Consider the following 14,837-nt stretch of genomic DNA (forward strand, 5'->3'; position numbering starts at 1 on the left):
GGGAAGGGCAGAGAGCAGGTAAACCCTGCTCAGCAGTGCCTGGGCTCATCTCTTCCTTCCCCAGGGTGATGCTGCTGTTTCAGTGGCTGTGGCTGCAGCAGAGGAGCTGGAGCCCTGCTGTGCCCTCCAACAGGTGTCTGCACAGCAGCAGGATGTGGCTGCAGGCTGCTGCTCTCCATTTTCCTTTTCTAGCATCAGCAAGGATGGAAAGGCAGCTGCACACACAGCCTGATTCCTCTCAGTTTTTTCTTCAGTTTGGATTAATGAGATCCCAACAGGCTGTGCTCCTCCCCCCCACCCCTGGCTGGTCCTAAGGCAGCAATTGCCTTTGTTGTGCACAACAAAACGACCAGTTAAGCATTTTTGCACAGCAAAAGCAGAACCGAGCAAAATCAGCTGTGTGCCACTGGCAGGAAGCTGCTGCCTCGTGTCAGAGGGGACAGGGTGACAGCTTGGAGCTGAAATGGCTCCTGTGTTCAAAGGGCTCTGTTCCTGGGCAATGGGAGGTGGCTGTGGCCATCGTAACTCGGGGTTTGGTGTTGGTGTATTTGCTCTGAGGTAAATAAAAACCCCCAGAACTCCCAGATGAGCTCCATGGCTAATCCTTGCCTGGGTCTGCTCTGCCCTTTGCTGCTGCCACCAGACCTGCAGAGGGCTCCTGGAGGGGCCAAGGCTGTGGTGGGTGCAGCTGCTGGGAGCAGGGGTGGTGTTCTCTCAGAGGAGCTGGCCTGGCTTTTCTCAGCAAGGAGAGGACAGGCTCTGCAGAGTGAGGCAGTGCCTGGAATGGTGGATCCAGCCCTGGCTGGAATACAGAGCAGGGAACACTAAGAGAGAATAGGCAGGGGGAAAGGGAAAAAATACAACCACCAAAGTTTCTTTACAAGTTTTGAATTTCACATTATCACGTAGTAACCATTTTGCTAAATACAAGCATATTTTTAGTCACATACAGACAGCTAAATACAGCATTATTTTCACATTTCGTTACAGTGCATAACAAAGCGAGGACAGTGTAAAGTATGCTTTTATTCTGGAGGTTCTGAGCAAGTTCAGTTTAACATGCAGATTGTTTTTAACATGTGGTAGACACCACAGAAAGTTAGCTTTTGCTTTTTTTTTTCTCTTTTTGTCCTAGAGTATAAGAGCTCCTGACCTTTAGCCTGTGAGAGGTATCACCTTCTGATTTCTCAAAGTCCCTCTAAGTCAAAGCATTAAAACCAGTTGTTAGAAAAGAATTCTTAGCATATCCAATAAGTTCTTCATCTTAGAAAAAACATTCCAAATTTTGTACAGATGAATCTACATTTCCTATATTTTAATAAGCTGTCTAGAAAATGCAAGGAATTAGAAAAAGATGTAGATAATGATTTCTCTATCATTTAATATAACAATTTATTAACTCTAAATAGTTAAGACCATGTACATTTTCTTTGTACTGTTCCTCTTTAGAATTACAACACTTCTGTATTTAAATTGCAGATTTACTCTGAAGGCCAGAATGCACTTTCTGGCTTAGGCTTTCTGGAATTTCTCCCTGGGAGCAGTAATGGGGAATGTCCAAAACCCATTAAATAAAATATTGTCTGTCTCATGAAAAGTGATCTTTCCCCTCTGGCCAGGCTCTCACACAGGGAATTACGGAATTTGACTATTGCTAAAATGTCTGATCCAACTCCTCACTGCCCCTCGTGTCACACTCTGGCTCTGTGCCCTTGGGGGCTCAGCCAGACCCCCCGAGACACAGCCAGTGTCCAGCTGGCCCCTGAAAAGCTGAAGCAGCTGCTAGGTGGACTTTCCATCCAGGGAACAAAGAAACTGACCCTTTGGTACTGTCTGTCCCTGCCTTTGGGCAATGCAACTGACTGAGCTGCTCTGAGTAAAGCCCTCACTCTGCCCTGGCATCTGCCCAGTTCAGGGGTGCTCCCTGCACCCACCTTTGCTCACCCAGAAACAGATTTTGTCAAGGGCACACTTTTCTTTCCATTTGAATCTTCAGGGCACCCAGCCACAAGTGCCTGGCACTCACTGCCCTTCAGCAGGAGCTGTGGGATGCCCTCACAGCCTATTCCAAGCTCACCAAGGAGCACCAGGCACTGCCACCCCCTCCTGGCATTTGCTCCCTGTGCCCTCCCAGCAGGTGCAGCTCTGCTGCTCCCCTGCAGAGCCCAGGAACTGAAATTGTTCCTAGAACACCAAAACCAAAAGTGTTCAGGGTTTGGGTTGCTGGTCTGGGCTTGCTGTGGGTTTGGGTTTTTTACAGCTTCAATATGGAAACCACAGTTTTTTTCTTAATACAGAGCTGCCCATGTGCTGCTGCAAACTGTGAGAACAGGTTCAGAAGGAGAAACAGTCTGAATTCAACAGCAATCAACACCTGTATTTCCATAGATTAAAAAGCTGGAACAAATATTTTCTTTTTCTCTACTCAGAGGCCAAAAATAAACACTAGATGCTTCCTGTGGCTTTTACCTAATCCCCCATCCTGCCCATTGCAGTATAAAGCTTTCAAACACAAGTAAAAAAAGTCACTATAGTTTTGTTTGCTCACTTTCAATAGGCTCAAGTTCCCTAATTTGCTACAGGAGCACAGTCACCCCATTGCACTTCAAAAGCTTGGGTTAAAATTTGGCAGAAGCAAAGCTTTTAAGTGGTGAATGGCATTCCCAGAAAACATCCACCTACATACACAGCTTTTGTGATGTGGCTGCCATCCCATGATGGCCAGCCTGAGATGGATCCACTCTTGTTGAACTAAAACATGGAGAAAAACAAATTTTACTCATGAGTGTGTCTTGAGGCTTTCCTTCCCACCTGCTCAGACACTCCTGCTGTGTGTTCCACCTTCCCAGGGCCAGTTCTCTTCCACAGAGGCCAAGACAGAAAATGACATTTTAACAGCAGAAAGCACTGATGGAAGCTGTTGCTTTCAATGCTATTTAACTTCTTTAAGAGCTAATCTCACCTTTTAGGATGTCTGATGCACCTGAGTTAAGCTTTTCAAGTTTTTTATTTTGTTGGGTTTCTTTTTTCCCTCCTTCCTTTCCATTCCTCCTTGTGACCTGGCTGGTAAGGTCAGCACAGTGCTGTTACTGAGTCAGAAATGGTGTGTCCCACCTGGCTCCAGTGTTAACACATAACACCTGAGGACATGGTTCTCTCTTTATGCTCTTGATCACTTAATTCTGCTGGAAAGCCTGGACTTGGGGTACTTTCAAGGTACTCACCCAGGTACTAAATGAGTAAAAATTGCATTGAATAATCTCTACTGCAGCAAGTTGCCACTTAGAGTTTTGGTTCAGCACAGCAAGAAAAACACTGTTAAGGGAGGAATAATTTAAACTTTAATTACCAATTAAATAAGTACTGTTTTCCTCTTTAAACCCCACAAAATATTCTTTGCTATCAAACTAGGCTCAAGAACATAAGAAAGAAAACTCAGAAGTGTACATACCATGTCAGTAAACTTCTCCTGTGGAACTGACCTTATGAGGAAATGGTACCTGTGCTGCCTTTAGACCTTCCTGGAAAAAAATAGCTGACACAAACCAAAACATCCTCCTGCTTTCTCTCTGTCTGCCTGTTTGTCATACGACTGAGTATCCATCCTGTGGCTCCAAAAGCCAGCAGGGAGCTATGGGTTTACTTAAAAGAGAACATGTACAGTACCCTGGCATGTACCAGCCCATTCAGCTCTGCATACCCTCTCCTGTCTTGTGCAGCCCCTCATTTCTGCTTCCTGTCTCCTTACAACATCCACATGCACCCTCACTCACTCTCCTTCAGGTTTGTAGCCCCCAGTTCTGAAAGGTTATTTGGAACAGAACATTTCTTTCCAGGGTCTGTCCTGGTGTCCAAAACAACGTGGGAGGCTGTTCACAGCGGGAGCGTGGCTCTCCCCTCTGTCACACTGAGTTCACTTAGTAAAGAACGTTTGGTTAGTAGAGTCCATCACCACGGCCTCCCTAGAGGAGCTCAGCACAAGCACCTTCTATCTGATTTCACCACTTCTTCTGAGGAGTGCACTACGTTCGGGACAAAGCCGCTCTTTACCCCTTCCCATCCCTCCTGGATGGAAATGTCCCCCCTTTTCACCAGCTCGTAGATGTCCCGGGTCAGGTCGGTGAAGGCCTTCTCCACGTTGATGGCGTCGCGGGCCGAGGTCTCGATGTACCTCATGCCGTAGGCCGCAGCCAGCTTCTCCGCCTCGTGCCGCGTCACCTGCCGCTGCGTGTCCAGGTCACACTTGTGCCCCACCAGCACAAACACGATCTGGTAGGGCTGCACGTGCACCTTGGTCTCCTCCAGCCACTCGTGCACGTTCTGGAAAGATCTGCGGTTTGTGATGTCAAAGAGGAGCAGCCCTCCCACCGAGTTCCTGTAGTAGGCTCTGGTGATGGACCTGCAAGCCAAGGAGCCACAGCAGAGTTAGCTCACAGCTCTCTGAACACATGTCCTCTAAGAAAGCAGCATTACCACCCTGCAAGTACAGGGCAAGAGAAGGCCATTCAGGCAACGCCTTAGAACTTCCAGCTTGTGCTCTGTAGAGTTTGTCATTTAAAAGGAAAAGTTACTTTGGCTTAAAGATTTCATACTTGGGTAACTGCCCCACTGATTATGGCTCTCTTCAAAATCCCCCCCACTATTTTATCCTCTCACAGATTTCTGTTTGTCTCTGGCTGTTGAGTCCCACCCCCACCATATCAGTTCTCTGGACACCTCATCTAACCCACAGGTTTAGAAGCACTGTGACAAATTAGAGGATTCAGCTGGAACCAAACACCCCTCTCTGACAGCCACATAAAAGCAGGAGGTCAGAGATCTGGAAAAGCTGACCATGGGGTTGTAGCTCCCCTCCATATACCCAGAGCCCTGGGATAGAGACATCCACCCATCCCTACAGCTTCCTCCTCTACACAACTGGATGAAAGTGACATTGCAGTGACAGGGCACTGTTAGTGGCACTGACTGAGAAACAGCAAAATAATACAAGAGCTTCCAAGGAGAACCTGCACTAACACTGGTCATTTTCCTGCCAAATACTGACATTAAATAGTCACCAAAAGGACCCAGGAACTGCAGGCTGGAAAATGAATACACCTCCCACAGGTCTTCCGAGCCAGGCCAGCCCAAGGCAGCCAGAAGCAGCACAGGAAATCAGCAAACTCAGGGCAAAGGAGCAAAGCTGAGACCATGGGGATAAAGCGGAGCTACAGTTCAGTGACTGCTACACAAGGGGAAACCAAGAAGCTGATGAACAGTGGTGTTTCTGCAAGTCATGGATTTGCTCTAAATCCAGAAGCAACAATCGATTTCAGTCCCTGGAGGAATTCACACTCAGGCCTGAACTTTCCTTGCTGGAGTAATACAAGCACTGCTGCATTTTTACCTTAGGACGGTCTTTTTTTTGGCTATGCAAGACTGTTGTTAGGTGACATTTGATCCTGTTGTGTGTATACCTGTCAAAATTGCCCCAAGAAAGAATGAACTAGAGTTTTCAAGAATTGTTTTATCGATAAACATAGTGATGGGTGAAAATTCACAGACAAAACTGAAGAAAGCCAGAAGCAGAGGAAAAAACATAGTTGGCAATGTTTGGATAATTTCTCCTCTCCAACTGTTTGGCTTAGGGACAATAGTCACTCTGCACATTTGGCACTGAGGGAATTAGATCTGCCTTTTGCTATCTGGCCAGCTGCAGACAGACATTGGCACTTTGAATTCACCCCGACACTGTCACAGACATTTCTGCTTCTCCCTTGTGTTCTGTGCCATCAGCCCTGGCTCCTCCTGCCAGCAACAACAATGCCCCTGGTACTTCTGAAAGACATGATGGGATCTAAGCTGAATGCTGCTTCAAGGTAAAATCAGGTGAAGGTCTCAGTGCCTTTTCTCAAAGCCTTTTCCACAACTATTTCCTCACCAATCTGCAGGAGGCAAAGCCTATTGCCTTCATGCTGTACATCCCTCCCCAGTTCCCTTCTGAGGTCTCTACCTTCCCTCCCCCTGCCACACACACACTGATGCAGGGCAGAGCAGGGACTTGCAGCCACTTTGGCCAAGTTTTAACACACAGACAATGTCTGGGAACTGTCCCTTGCTCATGGTGGGACTCCTGCAGCCAGGGCCTGCTTGTTTGAGTATTCCCCTTTGAGCCAAGGCAGAGCTGCTGGCTGGGAGGAAACAGCTCTTCTGTAGGTGGTGGGACACAGCTCCAGGGAGAGAGGGCTGACAGGCTTTTGCTTTTGCTAGCATTACACAACATCACGTTTCTGACAAGGGAACAGCAGTATCTGAGCAACGAGGGATGGGCAAAATCTGCTGGATCTGGCAAGAATTGGACCCTGCTCTTCTCCAGCTCCAAAGGAGCCTCAACACTGCCCCAGGCAGCATGTGCTGGGGCCGGGTCTGGCAAAAGAGAGTGGCACATGTTTAACGGCAATTTAAGCCTTGACTGCACAGAAATTGCTACTAATTTATGGAGAGTGAAAGAGCTCACAACAGGGGGTCAGGAAGAGCAAAACTGTAACACAGCTGCTGCTCAGAGAATGCCAAGGTGTTTGCAAAATAACTACAGTGGTTTGGTCCTCGTGGGGCAGCTGTGAAACTATGTAAATCAGACGGGAAATGCTCAAATCTGAAAACGGGGAGCTCATTCTTACAGATTCTCCTCTTCAAAAACCCCCTGAGCTTGACAAATGACAAAAAAAGTTTCAGGTTTCTGGGGAGCACCTGCTCCATTGTGGTCCTTGCCTATGACAAGTGCAAGGGGCTTTGGCTTATTCCAGTAACAGCTAATTCTTGTCTCTGGCCAAGAAACATTCCTTGTAGGAGGAGCCCAGGAGTTGTCTTCATGGGGCACAATTTATCACACAGGGCTCAGAGCAATTTGAAAGGGATAAACACAAACTAGATTTTACCTCATATTTTTTTCCCACATTTCAGAGGGCACCATAAAGGCCCCTGGCTTTGCTCCAGCTTTTCACATTGAGAATTCAAGCCTGCACTTTGGCAAGGGCATTTCAAAGTTGCACAGTGGGGTTTTTTTACTGTCACTGACCACTCCTGCCACTTGCACCCTTCCTGCCTTTTCAGGATGCTGCCCTGGGCAGCAGTGCAGCTGCCCTTGCTCTGAAGGTCACCAGCTCACCATGCTGACACCCCCAGTGCAGGGCTGGGCCAGCCCAGCACCGAGGGCCAGCAGCCTCAGGGCCCTGGAGCTCCTGATGTGCAAAGGAAAAGAAATTGGAGCCATCTGAGAGCTCTTGCTCCTCGCAGCAACGGCAGAACAGGGCACAGCTCTCAGGTGTGTTTTCTAGAGACCTCAGCCAGAGAGCCAAAGCTGGGAGCTGATGCAACTGCAAGCTAAAGCACCTCCTCTCTCAGCAGAATAAAGCAGCAGCTCCTTGCCTGCAAGGCATCAAGGCAGCAGAGGAAAATCCTGTCAGTGGATAACTACTGCACATCCTGGGCCAGATGCCAGTGCCACAGATGCGAGGGAAGGTGCTGAGAGGGGTGGGGTAGGGGAGTTTTCATCTGAATGAAACCAAAACATTCCTCAGGCGAGTCATTACTGCACAGACTAGAAGCTCTGTGATGCTGCACAGAGATGTGGAGCACAGGAAGTGATCCCAAGGGAGCAGGATGGAGGAGCGGATCAGCGTTAAAGGCACATGAAAAACACAGACAAGCAAACAGGAGGCCAGGAGCTGCGGGTACACTCACACACCCTCAAAATGAGCACTGTGAAAATGAGCCCCTCTTTGCCCAGGAGCTGCGGGTACACTACACACCCTCAAAATGAGCACTGTGAAAATGAGCCCCTCTTTGGCTGGGGCTGAGCCTGCTCCAGCCAGGGCTGCTGTTTTTCCCACACAGTTATGTGGGAAACTTGGCACGGTCCGCCAAGCTGCCTTTATTCTACTTCATCCAGACTTGGTTACTGTTGCTTAAGCTCCCAGATTGTCTGTGCCCATGCAGTGCTGGCACTCTCCAGAAAGCACCTGTCATCCTGCACAGCCACAGCCAAAGGTTTGTCCCGACCTTTCTCTGTCCTACGGAGGAGAGCTGAGCTCTGCTGTCGCAGCAGAGCACCCAAATGCATTTTCCACTGCGTTCCGTAGTGTTCGCCTGGGAAACATCCCGGCCCTGCCTCCGCACCGGGGGAAGCAGGGATGCAGGCGCTCTGCTCTCCCTGCCAGCAGCATCCGCCGATGCAAGGACAGCTCCGGGCTGGCAAAGCGCGGACCCAGCGCTGCCTCGGGCCTCGTATCCCCCGCAGCGGCAGCGGGGCCGCCCCTCGATATCCGCACCCCTGCACATCCCGCACACCTGCACATCCCGCACACCTGCACATCCCGCACACCTGCACATCCGCACCCCTGCACATCCCGCACCCCTGCACATCCCGCACACCTGCACATCCCGCACACCTGCACATCCCGCACACCTGCACATCCCGCAAACTTGCACATCCCGCACCCCTGCCTGCGGCCATCCGGGCGGACACGGGTCCCAGGGATGGGGGTAAGGATGCGGAGGGGAATGGGGGGCACAAAAGGTGCCAATTTGACTCTTCTTTGTCTGGTTTCCACACGCCTCACCCGGCCCGCATCCCCCGGCCCCGCGGGTCTCACCGGAACCGCTCCTGCCCAGCCGTGTCCCAGATCTGCAGCTTGATCCTCTTGCCAGGCTCGATCTCCACCAGCCTGGAGAAGAAATCCACGCCCACGGTGGGGTCGGAGATCTGGGCGAAGCGGCCCTCGGTGAAGCGGCGGATGAGGCAGGACTTGCCCACGGTGGAGTCGCCGATGACGATGAGGCGGAACTGGTACAGCCAGATCGCCTCCATGCTGCCGCCGGCCCTCAGCGCCCGCCCGCCGCGCCGCCCATGCCCGGCCCGGGCCCGGGGCCGGCCGCGGCCGCGCCGCTCAGGCGGGGCCCATGGCGGGACCTGCGCGGCTGCCGAGGGCCCGTCACCACCGCCGCATCCCGCCGGGCCCCGCCGGGCCTCGCCGAGCCCCCGCCGCCTCCGCGCTGCGCCCTACGCGGGCCCGGGGGGGCCCGGAGCCGCCGAACCGGCGCTGGAGCCCGGCCCGAGTCCCTGCCCGCAGCCGCGGAACCGCCGAGCCCCGCGCTCCCCGCCCGAGCCGAGCCGGGATGCGGGATGGGTGACGGGGATGCGGGATGGGTGACGGGGATGCGGGATGGGGATGCGGGCTGCGGGCTGCGGGCTGCAGGCGCGGCCGGCGCGGTGCCGGTGATGCAATGGCGGCCGCTCGGTACCGCACTGCCGGGAGGAGCCGCCAGCCCCGGAACGCGGCGGTGCGGGAGCCGGGCGGGGCGGGGCGGGGCGGGACCGTGCGGGGCAGCCCTGGCCGAGCGCACCGGAGCCATCCCCGGCACCGGGAGAGGCCGTGCTGAGGCAGCTGAGCCCATGGCCGAGGAGAGCTCCTCTTCCTCAGCGCTCCGCCAAGGGAAGGGGAGCCGAGCCAGGTGCGCATCACCTTTCTGTGCTTTGAACCGAGACTCGTTTCTGGAGAGATTCGGGCTCCTCACTGCTGCACTGGGGGCTCCGTTCCCATTGAAATCCTGGCACTTCTGGAGAGCTTCTGCACCGCCCCAGGGCCACCTGCACCGCACCAGCCTGTCTGGAAAGGGACAGTGGTAACAGGAGGCGTCCTGCTCAGGAAACCCAACAAGTACACATGCTCACACATATCTGTGTGTCTGTATATGTATAGTTTGTGTATATGCGATGTGTGTACAGTCACAAAAATTAGTAATCACGGACATGAAATACCCAGCAACTTAAAGACCACCAGTCTTAAATCCATTTCCCTCACTTTGTTGGAGTGGGTTCCAGGCTCAGCAGGGTGATGTGTGGTGTCCCAGAGCCCGAGCAGCCCTGAACACCTCACAGTGCAAGTACAGACACCTCGGGCTGCCCGTCCCGGTTCTGCCAGCCTGTCCCGCACAGGGAGAGTCACAGCACACAGCCACTCTCCCCTGCCTCCATGGGATATGGCTCAGTTTGAGCAACTACTTTTAAATCTCTTGCCACAGCAGAGTTTTGATCTCTGGAAGGGAAAATTTGCTGTATATTATTAAAAACAGCGAGTAAAATGTCTGTATTCAGTCAGACACAGAAAGGAGGGATATTGACACTTTTTAAAAATTTATTAATAGGTTGGTGGGTTTTTTAAAAATTAAGATGTTTTCGTTTAAAAGCTCCTCCTTCATGACTACTATTGAAATAAATGCATTGAGAGTGGCTGTTATATTCATTAGGTCCTCAGAAAAAGGACATTTATATAGGCATGAGACAGTTAACCACCATGTAAATTGGGCTAGGACATTAGAGAGACCATTTCAAGTCTTGAAGAATAAATGGCAAAGGACTTTTTCAATATTCTTTGAAATATAATCTATTTATTAAAAAGTAACAACCCCAAAAGATCCTACTTTAACCTACCTCAGAACAGGAAAGAAAATTGATGAAGCAATCTACACAGCAACAGCAACAGCGCAACAGAAAAATATTAAACCTATAAATCCAAGTTAGTGGTACATTAACCAGTGACTCATTGCCAGCGAGGCTTTGTGGGGATCTGGTGCACTTTACAGAATGATTTCTGAGTACTCCATGCCCATTAGTTGAAGCCCACAACCAATTGTGGTTTCTCTTCCCTGTTTTTCTCTCCTCCCCATGTGCTCGCACACACAGAGTTGCTCCATTTGCTCCATTCCCTTTCTCCCACAGCTCTGGCTGTGCTCAGGCAGGCACAGGGCACTCAGCAGCACCCTTGAGTCACCCACAGCAGCATCTCCAGGGGCAGCTCCAGGCCCAGTGACATTTCCTGCCGTGACCTTTGACGAGGAGCAGCCAGGGCACTGGGAATTGCTGAGGGGAGCCCCAAGGTGCCCAGCAGATCCTGTCGTAGCTGGAGGAATTCCTGAAGCATCAGGCACCTGTCTTCCCCAGCAAATCAACTCACAGGAGCCCGTGATCAGATATTTTGTTCATCCTCTGTGAACACATGCATAAAGATGAACACCCACTGCGTGACTAGGCAGGCACGGCATTAATTAGCAGCAATGAGAAGGTGGGAGCAAACGAGATCCTGGGAGAGCCTTTGTTCTGGTGCTGTTGTAGAAAATGGAAAACCTGGTGTCTGAGAGACACTAACCCAGATCTGGTGCAAAATGAGGTTTGTTGGCTGAGGTCAGGTGATTCACCATGAGAGTGTGTGTGCCCTGACAGCAGCACTGGGAGCAGCCCCCGTGGGCTGATGGCAGCTCAGGACTGGGGACAGCCCTTCAGGGCTCCTTCCCGTGGCCCTGGGGGCAATTCCAGAGACCCCCTTTCCCCTGAGAGCTGGCAGTGCTGGGGAGAGCTGCCTGAGAACCACCTGAGCACAGGTGAGGGCAGGGCTGATCCCAGGGCTCTCACCTGCTGGCAGCTCATGTGTGACCCCACAAGCAGGGTCCAATCCAGCAGCCAGAGCACAGGTGAGGGCAGGGCTGATCCCAGGGCTCTCCCACCCGCTGGCAGCACATTGGCACCCCACAAACAGGGTCCAGTCCAGCAGCCAACACCACTCTGGGAAGCCAAGGGCAGCTCTCGTGTAGGCAGTGCTGGCCTACACCCTGTGCTGGGTACAGCAAACACAGGTGACAGCCCTGCCCAAGGGCTCTGTGCACACTGGGTGACAAACATCCACACATCAGCCACTGCAGCAAGGATTTCTTATTTAGTACATTTATTTTAATGCATAAAAGCTGAGACAAAATGAGGCAAAGGCTGGAGATTGACTCTGTTGCTACCCTGTGCTCTCTGTAGTCTCCATCCCAGAGGGATCGTATTCACTCCCTTTCAGTGTTAGATGATGAAGCCCTGAGCAGACACTGGGGCTTTCTGCCAGACCTGTTCCTCAGGCTGGTGGGTGCTGATTGCTGTGCAGGAGCTCCACCTTAGGCCTGGCCCCTGCCCCAGCAGTCCCTGTGGCTGGGTGGGATGGTCTGGAGGCAGACAACTCCTCTTGGACAGGAACTCTGCTGTGAGAAACACAACAGAGAAGGTGCTGAGCTGTGGTCAGGCATGTCTCAGAGCCAGACACCCTCCTGGAGCTCAGCACTGCAATTCACAAAGGTATTTCACAGAATGGTTTGTGTTGGAAAGGAACCTCAGTTCCAAACACCTTCCACTAGACCAGGCTGCTCAAAGGCCCATCCAGCCTGGCCTTGGCTGGATTCCCTCTAAATGGAAAGCATTCCCTCTGAGCAGTTTGGTGTTCAGCTGTAGCTCAGCTTTTCTCCCAAAGCAGTGCCCTTTGCAGGGCAGCTGGAGGCTGAAGCCATCTCCAGGCCCAAGGCTGCACTTCAAGGAGCAGAGTGCATCAGCACTGCACACACCATGCAATTTTAATGCCCTTTCAGTTTCCAAGGATACAAAAAGCAATCAATCAGCCACAATCCCTCTCTGCAGGTCTGGAGCTCTGTGAGGCAGCCTGTGTCTGTGCCCAGCCTGGGACAGAGCAGTGATCACATCCCACTGGTGAGCTGCAGCTCCACATGCACAGGCTGCCAGCCCTGCCAGGTGTGACATCCCAGCCACGTGCGTGATGGAGCTGCTCATTGATGAAGAGACAAGCTGCATCCAAGCAGAGCCCTGAGCCCTCCAAAACAGACTGGAAACAGTCACAGGCCACACACCAGGGTGATGGGAGTGCTGAGAGCAGGGCTGGGAACCACAGAGAGCAAACAATTTATTAGCTAGCTCTAAAAAACACCTCTGTTAAATTAGGCCTGTCCAGCTGTGACATGGAGACAGATTGCACTGATGACAGGGATGTGATTGCACCCATGACCTATGGCTGAGTGTGTTGCTGTAAAACCCAGCGCAGAGGGAAGGTATTAAGGGTTTATTAGTGTTTGTTATTTACACCATGCTCACAGTTAGTCAGGGTGGTGCAGACAAGCGTAAAGGCAAGGGCACCACACAGTGCTCTGGAGCTGACAGCCCGGCTGACAGAGGCACTGGGAGCATAATTTAGGACTTTGTAATGAGGTGACAGCCTTACAGCCTCCAGCAGGGCTGAGTGTCAGGAGGAACATGGTATAGCTCTGTCCCACCTTTGCTTTTGTGCCTTTTGGAGAGGTGGAGTCTCTGGCAGACTGGCAGCCTCTGTCCCCAGAACTTGTCTGTTCTCCCTCCCCAAACAGCCCCTGTCAGCAGAATGCCTCTGGTGCACAGGGGAGTGAGCACTGCCCACTGCTGGCTGGGGCTGCAGGGGGGCATCCTGCAGAGCTACCACGGCCCCCCCAGTGCCACAAAACAAAACAAAAGCAGTAAAGCAGACACAGGCTTGAGAGGAGAGTCCTGGCTGAGTAGTGCTGGCTGTTCCATTAATGGCCCCCATCAATAGAGGAACCCATTACCTAAATGGCTCTCTTGCACTGGGTGCCCAGGCTCCTGTACCCAGCTGAGAGAGGCAGGAACATCTTGAGAGCTATTTAGCCCACTCAGCTTGATGGGAAGAACCATCCTCCACCAGCACTTCTCTCTCCCTTGGCCACAGAGGAGCAAAGGGCCCAGCACAGAGCAGCTTCAGACAGCTTCAATTGCTCCATCCCTGAGCAGGAGGCTCTGCCCCCTCACAAGGAGCAGACACATGGCACAGAGACAGGGCTGCAAACCCAGCCAGGATCCATGGCAGTGGGAGAAAGTGAGAGAGAAATGCAGAGAAATTTCAGAAATAACCAGAGAATCCTCTAGAATTAGTAGCAGTGCTCCAGGGCAGTGTTAGCATTTGCTTTGCAGCCACAATGGACAGACTGAACTCTCATACAGTGTCACCCACTTGGGTGGATGTGTACAGAGCATGAGGATGTCCCCAAATCCCTGCCAGTGCAGAGCCACCCTCTGGTGCCCCTCAGCACCCATGACACAGCCTCCAGCCCCATCAGCAGGCACATACCAGCAACTCAGCTGGGCTTTTTGAAGAGATATAAAACATTTGCAAAATGTGACAATAAATTAAACAGCAGCTCCTTACCACGGGAGGGCTCACTCCAGATGCAGCTCCTGGTGTCTTATTTCAGATTACAATCACATTAGAATGGCCAAGGGCTGCCTGATCGAAAAGGGGCCTCCCATCAAGAGATCATTATATCTGCCTGAGCCTGCCTGAATCCTAGCACAGATCCTCCTCTGGGAATAGTGTGTCCTTGTAGCTGTTCTTCCCAGGAAGGGAACAGGATCTGCTTAGAGCAAATAGAAGCCATTACAATCAGGATAAATTAGTAATGGCGAGTGGGAGAGAGAGAGGAGGGAAGGGAAAGAGGTTATTGTGATTTTTCTTGCTATAAAGTGGGTGTCTGAGCTACTTGTATTGCCAGAAAACAGCTCCCTGGCTTCCCCTCCAGTCCAGAGTTCAGACTGCTTGCTTACAGCTCAAGAGCTACTTTGGATGGTTAACAACTACTGTAATGGCATTATGGGTTGTTAGATGCATGAAATCTGATTTCTGTTCCTGCTGGTGGTGTCTGTAGTGCAGCAGCTGCTGAGGCTGGTGTGCAGGGAAAAGGAAAACACACGAGCAGTCTCTGCTCAGCACTTCCATCACAACCTGCCACGCCTGTTAAGGGTTACTTTTGGGGTTTTTTAAGGTGCTGCAGGGGTAGGACTTGTGAGTCTGTGGTGTTTTATAGTTTCCATTTTGTAATATACAGGATGCCAAGTAATTCACTAAACCCTGACAGCAGTCCTGGGAAAAAAAAAAAGGGGAAACTGACACACAGAAATGCCTTCATGCACAGGATTCCTTCCTTTCCTCCTA

At 51.7% G+C, this 14,837-nt stretch overlaps 1 protein-coding gene across 1 annotated transcript; it reads right to left on the minus strand.

Moving 5' to 3' along the window:
- Positions 1 to 872: 872 nt before the first annotated feature.
- RAB39B (RAB39B, member RAS oncogene family) lies at positions 873 to 8,892 on the minus strand. Its single transcript, XM_058032723.1, has 2 exons — positions 8,634 to 8,892; positions 873 to 4,399 (listed from the first exon to the last, which is right to left on the minus strand). The coding sequence occupies exons 1-2, from the start codon at positions 8,846 to 8,848 to the stop codon at positions 3,973 to 3,975; spliced, it is 642 nt and encodes a 213-aa protein (XP_057888706.1). The 5' UTR covers positions 8,849 to 8,892; the 3' UTR covers positions 873 to 3,972.
- Positions 8,893 to 14,837: the final 5,945 nt, after the last annotated feature.

Source organism: Melospiza georgiana, chromosome 12, assembly GCF_028018845.1.
Source record: "Melospiza georgiana isolate bMelGeo1 chromosome 12, bMelGeo1.pri, whole genome shotgun sequence".
NCBI lineage: Eukaryota > Metazoa > Chordata > Aves > Passeriformes > Passerellidae > Melospiza > Melospiza georgiana.